The sequence below is a fragment of the Papio anubis genome, chromosome 12 (genome assembly GCF_008728515.1).
Source record: "Papio anubis isolate 15944 chromosome 12, Panubis1.0, whole genome shotgun sequence".
NCBI lineage: Eukaryota > Metazoa > Chordata > Mammalia > Primates > Cercopithecidae > Papio > Papio anubis.
In genome coordinates, this window is record NC_044987.1 from 39384598 (window position 1) to 39391697 (window position 7100).

Below are 7100 nucleotides of genomic sequence, written 5' to 3' on the forward strand. Positions count from 1 at the left end.
TTACCATGGGATCTGGACTCATAGCACTGTAAGGGAGGTATCCTAAGGGGGACATCAGAAACAAGTGCTGTCCATGGCATCTAGGCCATGGTGGAGGCCACAGGCACAATGTGAAGTAAACAGAGTCCCTGAGAGGTTCCACAACATCCTATGGCAACCTGTTGGGAGGAGTGTTCAGTGGCCTCTGGAAGCCCTGGTTGTCACAGTTGGTGACAGTATCTGGGGGCCTTGGAAATGTGTCAGTTACTGCAGGTAAATAATCTTCACTGAGCAGAGGCCCAGGCTACAACTGTCCTTGGCAAGAATCTTCTTTGATCCTGGGGTTGGGATGAGAGAGACACTGACATTTGTCACCATATTCCATAACCATGGGTCCAGAGGATTGATCATGCATTAGAGGAAAATATCCCCAAACTCAGTGATGTATCTCTGCCTGTCTTTAGCCCCAGCAGATGACTCAGGAGCCCAGGAGATTCTGGAAAACTTAGTTGGGGTCAGAACCCTAGAGCCATAAGAGTGGTCCACTGCTACAACCTTGCCCATGTTCACCAGGGATTTCCAGTCCCCACCAGTGTCCCTGGAAAACTTAATCAAAGGCACAATGACATTGGGAGGAGTCATTCAGACAACATCAGGGAGATTACTAGTAGTGCTGTTGAGGGATAGCAGGCATGGGCCAGGGTGCATGGTTTCATCAGGATCCAGTGGGGGCCTCAGGAGTTGAAGATCAGGGACACAGCAGCAGCCAGAACCCTTGGCAAGATGTGGAAGGCCACCACTCAAAAGGACGGATTTGTCATCAAATCATTGTCAAGCTGGAGCTGAGGCCTGCGGCCTCGAGCTCTATTCCTTGTACCCATTAAAAGGCGCCTCTTGGATACAGGCTGAACAGTTGTCTCCTTAGTCCCCAGTTCTCGAGGACAACGACCACGACCACGACCACGACCACGACCATGACCACGACCACGACCATGACCACGACCACAAGAACCCCAGCTTCCAGTGGAAGGGAGAAGAACCTGGGCTGATATCCCCAGGGTAAGTGACTGGGTCTGGGTATGATATGCAGAGCTTTGGAATGCAGATCCAGGCACAGCATCAGTGCCATAACCTTTTGGGTTGTAACAGTGCCCTGGGGACACAGGCTGTGTGGGACACCGGGCTGTGAGGTTTGGGAGCAGCCTCAGGCCCAGAGCAGCTCTTCTAAGTACTATATCATCTCTCCAGTTGCTCAGCTCTTGGCTTTTTGCAACCCTGGGCTCTGTGTGATCCACAATGGCCAAGTCTTGCCTGTGTTTCCAGAGCTCATAGCTCTCTGGTTGCAGGATGCGCACGAAGGCGTCCATGGAAAAGGTCACCCTCGCCTCCCCACAGCTACACTGTGAAGCTACTTTGCCATAATCAATCCATCGTGGAGTGGCAAAATTGATGGCCTCTGCGCAGTTGAAGCCATGGTTGAAGCCAGCGTGGTAGCCATAGGGAAAGGTCACCATGAACTCCCCAGCCTCCTGAGTCATGCGATTGAAGGGGATCCCATTCTTTTTGAGAACTGTTGGCGAGATGAGGGCCACCTTGTGCCGCAGGAAGCCCTCACAGCCCCGAGAAGTGTCCGGGAAGAGCTCCCTGGCCAGACGTTCCAGGCGCTGACTATGTTCTGGGGGCACTGCATACCATGTTTTGGGCTCCCCAAGGTGCAGGTAGTTGATGCTGTAAAGATCCATGTCCTCCGTGTGCCAAGCGAACGTGGTCTTCCACATGCCAAAGTACAGGTAGGGTGTGTTGACACCCTCGATGACAACCCCACATTCCTGCTCCAGCAGGTCCAGAATTGTTCCCAGGTGTCGTAGGTTCCACTGTTTAGTGTTTTCTTCAAACAAGGAGCCACTAATATCAGCACCATAAATTGCTGAATTACCAGGGTGGCTCTTCCAGTATTGTCGCTCCAAATCTCTAAAATTCCGGTGTGGTGGAGTCTGATGTTTTTTACTGTTTGCCAAGTGGTGATACTCCGCCACCCTCATGGCTTTCTTCTTTTTATGGTATTGAGTAAACACCCCTGCCTGTCCAGAGGTCACCTGCTGGAGGGGAGTGGCTATTAAGATGTCTCCGATATCATCATACATCTGTCTGGCTTTCCATTCCTTGGGTGGAATTACCTTGGCAAGGCCAGCTCGGTGTGCGCCTTGGGACTCCATGTAAGCAACATATTTGTTGAAATCTGTAAATTCTTCCATGGTCGGGTAAAAAGTCATGATGGTATGACTTGTGTTCTGGGGATCGGAGTGCGCAGACTTCATGGCTGCACACAAGAAGTAGCTGACTCCCAAGTTCTTAGGTGTCCTCTAGATGCCTGAGAGTTCTGGGGAGTAATTTCTTTTCTCCCCTTTGTTTTTCAAAATACTTTGGTTTATCTGTGAGGGAGTAATTCACACTTGAACTTTCAAACAAGTGAGATCTTTCTCAGGCTTTCTGACTCCCCAGGGGGACTCCACTCTAGTCAGTATATTTTTGTCCAAAGAAGTAGAGTATGTCCCAGCTCTACCTGCAGCTCCGTGAGTTTCCTCAGTTGGGGGTGTCACTGTGAGGCTTCTCCTGATTCCCAGGCTTGGGTGCACTAGTAGCAGCTAGTGTACCACTCTACCTGGGGGTCTCTTCTAGGAAGTCAAAACAATACACCTAAACAACAACAACAAAAGATACAGAATATTCATATTTTTAAAATAAGTATAGACCAGACAAAAGAAATATTCAGCTAGCATTAAGCTAAACTAAAACATATGCTATGCTAACATCAGGTATGTTAACATTGTCAGGCCTCTGAGCCCAAGCTAAAGCATCATATCCCCAGTGACCTGCACGTGTACATCCAGATGGCCCGAAGCAACTGAAGATCCACAAAAGAAGTGAAAATAGCCTTAATTGATGACATTCCACCATTGTGATTTGTTTCTGCCCCACCCTAACTGATCAATGTACTTTGTAATCTCCCCCACCTTTAAGAATTTGTAATTATTTGTAATTCTCCCCACCCTTGAGAATGTACTTTATAAGATCCTCCCTGCCCCCAAAACATTGCTCTTAACCCCACCTATCCCGAAACCTGTAAGAACTAATGATAATCCCACCACCCTTTGCTGACTCTCTTTTTGGACTCAGCCCACCTGCACCCAGGTGAAATAAACAGCCTTGTTGCTCACACAAAGTCTGTTTGGCGGTCTCTTCACATGAACAGGTGAGACATTTGGTGCCGAAGACCCGGGTCAGCGGGACTCCTTCGGGAGACCAGTCACCTGTCCTCACCCTCACTCTGTGAAGAGATCCACCTATGACCTCAGGTCCTCAGACCAACCAGCCCAAGGAACATCTCACCGATTTTAAATTAGGTAAGCGGCCTCTTTTTACTCTGTTTTCCAACCTTTCTCACTATCCCCCAACCTCTTTCTCCTTTCAATCTTGGCACCACCCTTCAATCTCTCCCTTCTCTTAATTTCCATTCCTTTCATTTTCTGGTAGAGATAAAGGAGACACATTTTATCCGTGGATCCAAAACTCTGGCACCGGTCACGGACTTGGGAAGACAGCCTTCCCTTGGTGTGTAGTCATTGCCAGGATGCCTCTCTGATTATTCACCCACGTTCCATTGGTGTCTGATCTCTGCTGGGACGCCTGCCTTGGTCATTTATCCACATTCCCTTGGTGGCAAGTCAATTGTGGGGACGCCTGCTGTGGCTGCTCACCCACGTTGCAGCCCGGGGCTGCTCCCCACCCCACTTCTCCATGTCTCTACCCTTCTCTTTAAACTTGCCTCCTTCACTATGGGCAACCTTTCACCCTCCATTCCTCCTTCTTCTCCCTTAGCCTGTGTTCTCAAGAACTTAAAAGCTCTTCAACTCTCTCTTGACCTAAAATCTAAGTGTCTTATTTTCTTCTGCAACACCGCTTGGCCCCAGTACAAACTCGACAATTGTTCTAAATGGCCAGAAAACAGCACTTTTGATTTCTCCATCCTACGAGACCTAGATAATTTTTGTCAAAAAATGGGCAAATGGTGTGAGGTGCCTGACATCCAGACGTTCTCTTACACATTGGTCCCTCCCTAGTCTCTGTTCCCAATGAGACTCGTCCCAAATCTTTCTTCTTTCTCTCCTGTCTGTTCCTTCAGTCTCCACCCCAAGCTCTGAGTCCTCTGAATCCTTCTTTTCTACGGACTTATCTGACCTCTCCCCTTCTCCCCAGGCTGCTCCTTGCCAGGCCAAGCCAGGTCCCAATTCTTCCTCAGCCTCTGCTCCCCCACCCTACAATCCTAGCATCTGCCCTGCTCACACCGGGTCTGGCTTACAGTTTCATTCCGCGACTAGCCCTCCCCAACCCGCCCAGCAATTTCCTCTTTAAAAGGTGACTAGAGCTAAAGGCATGGTCAAGGTTAATGCTCCTTTTTCTTTATCCCATATCAGATAGTGTTTAGGCTCTTTTTCATCAAATATAAAAACCCAGCCCAGTTCATGGCTCATTTGGCAGCAGCCCTGAGACACTTTACAGCCCTAGACCCTAAAAGGTCAAAAGGCTGTCTTATTCTCAATACGCATTTTATTTTATTACCCAACCTGCTCCCAACATTAAATAAAGCTCCGAAAATTAAATTCCAGCCCTCAAACCCCACAACAGGACTTAATTAACCTCGCCTTCAAGGTGTACGATAATAGAGTAGAGGCAGCCAAGTAGCAATGCATTTCTCAGTTGCAATTCCTTGCCTCCATTGTGAGTCAAACCCCAGCCACATCTCCAGCACACAAGAACTCCAAATGCCTGAACCTCAGCTGCCAGGGGTTCCTCCAGAACCTCCTACCCCAGGAGCTTGCTACAAGTGCCGGAAATCTGGCCACCGGGCCAAGGAATGCCCCCAGCCCGGGATTCCTCCTAAGCTGTCTGTGCGGGACCCCACTAGAAATCGGACTGTCCAACTCACCTGGCAGCCACTCCCAGAGCCCCTGGAACTCTGGCCCAAGGTTCTCTGACTGACTCCTTCCCAGATCTTCTCGGCTTAGCGACTGAAGACTGATGCTGCCTGATGGTCTCGGAAACCCCCTAGACAGATGCTTTGGGTAACTCTTACAGTGGAGGGTAAGTCCATCCCCTTCTTAACCAATACGGAGGCTACCTACTCCACATTACCTTCTTTTCAAGGGCCTGTTTCCCTTGCCTCCATAACTGTTGTGGGTATTGACGGCCAAGCTTCTAAACCTCTTAAAACTTCCCAACTCTGGTGCCAACTTGGACAACATTCTTTAATGCCCTCATTTTTTGTTATCCCCACCTGCCCAGCTCCCTTATTAGGTCAAGACATTTTAACTAAATTATCTGCTTCCCTGACTCTTCCTGGGCTACAGCCACACCTCATTGCCACCTTTTCCCCAAGTTCAAAGCCTCCTTCACATCCTCCCCTTGTGTCTCTCCACCTTAACCCACAAGTATGGGATACCTCTACTCCCTCTTTGGTGACTGATCATGTACCCCTTACCATCTCATTAAAACCTAATCACCCTTACCCCGCTCAATGCCCATATCCCATCCTGCAGCATGCTTTAAAAGGATTAAAGCCTGTTATCACTCTCCTGTTACAGCATGGCCTTTTAAAGCCTATAAACTCTCCTTACAATTCCCCCATTTTACTGTCCAAAAACTGGACAAGTCTTACAGGTTAGTTCAGGATCTACACTTTATCAGCCAAATTGTTTTGCCTATCCACCCTGTGGTGCTAAACCCATATACTCTCCTATCCTAAATACCTCTCTCCATAACCCATTATTCTGTTCTGGATCTCAAACATGCTTTCTTTACTATTCCTTTGCACCCTTCATCCCACCCTCTCTTCACTTTCACTTGGATTGACCCTGACACCCATCAGGCTCAGCAAATTACCTAGGCTGCACTGCTGCAAGGCTTCACGGACAGCCCTCATTATTTCAGTCAAGCCCAAATTTCTTCCTCATCTGTTATCTATCTCGGCATAATTCTAATGAAAACACACGTGCTTTCCCTGCTGATTGTGTCTGGCGAATCTCCCAAACCCCAATCCCTTCTACAAAACAACAACTCCTTTCCTTCCTAGGCATGGTTAGGTATTTCCGCCTTTGGATACCTAGTTTTACCATCTTGACTAAACCATTATATAAACTCACAAAAGCAAACCTAGCTGACCCCACAGATCCTAAATCCTTTGGCCACTCCTTTCTGTTCCTTAAAAATAGCCCTAGAAGCTGCCCCCACACTAGCTCTCCCTAACTCATCCCAACCCTTTTCATTACACACAGCCAAAGTGCAGGGCTGTGTGGTCGGAGTTCTTACACAAGAGCCAGGACCGTGCCCTGTAGCCTTTCTGTCCAAACAACTTGACCTTACTGTTTTAGCCTAGCCCTCATGTCTGCGTGTGGTGGCTGCTGCCACCCTAATACTTTTAGAGGACCTCAAAATCACAAACTATGCTCAACTCACTCTCTATAGTTCTCATAACTTCCAAAATATATTTTCTTCCTCACACCTGACACATATACTTTCTGCTCCCCGGCTCCTTCGGCTATACTCACTCTTTGTTGAGTCTCTCACAGTTACCACTGTTCCTGGCCCAGACTTCAATCTGGCCTCCCACATTATTCCGGATACCACACCTGACCCCCATGACTGTATCTCTCTGATCCACCTGGCATTCACTCTATTTCCCCATATTTCCTTCTTTCCTGTTCCTCACCCTAATCACACTTGGTTTATTGATGGATGTTCCACCAGGCCTAATCGCCACACACCAGCAAAGGCAGGCTATGCTATAGTATCTTCCACATCTATCATTGAGGCTACCATTCTGCCCCCCTCCACTAGCTCTCAGCAAGCCGAACTCATTGCCTTAACTCGAGCCCTCACTCTTGCAAAGGAATTACACGTCAATATTTCTACTGACTCTAAATATGCCTTCCATATCCTGCATCACCATGCGGTTATATGGGCTGAAAGACGTTTCCTCACTATGCAAGGGTCCTCCATCATTAATGCCTCTTTAATAAAAACTCTTCTCAAAGCCGCTTTACTTCCAAAGGAAGCTGGAGTCA

At 48.3% G+C, this 7100-nt stretch overlaps 1 protein-coding gene across 1 annotated transcript; it reads right to left on the reverse strand.

The window, feature by feature from the left end:
- Positions 1–531: 531 nt before the first annotated feature.
- KDM4E (lysine demethylase 4E) lies at positions 532–2346 on the reverse strand. Its single transcript, XM_021926457.2, has one exon. The coding sequence runs from the start codon at positions 2295–2297 to the stop codon at positions 780–782; it is 1518 nt and encodes a 505-aa protein (XP_021782149.2). The 5' UTR covers positions 2298–2346; the 3' UTR covers positions 532–779.
- Positions 2347–7100: the final 4754 nt, after the last annotated feature.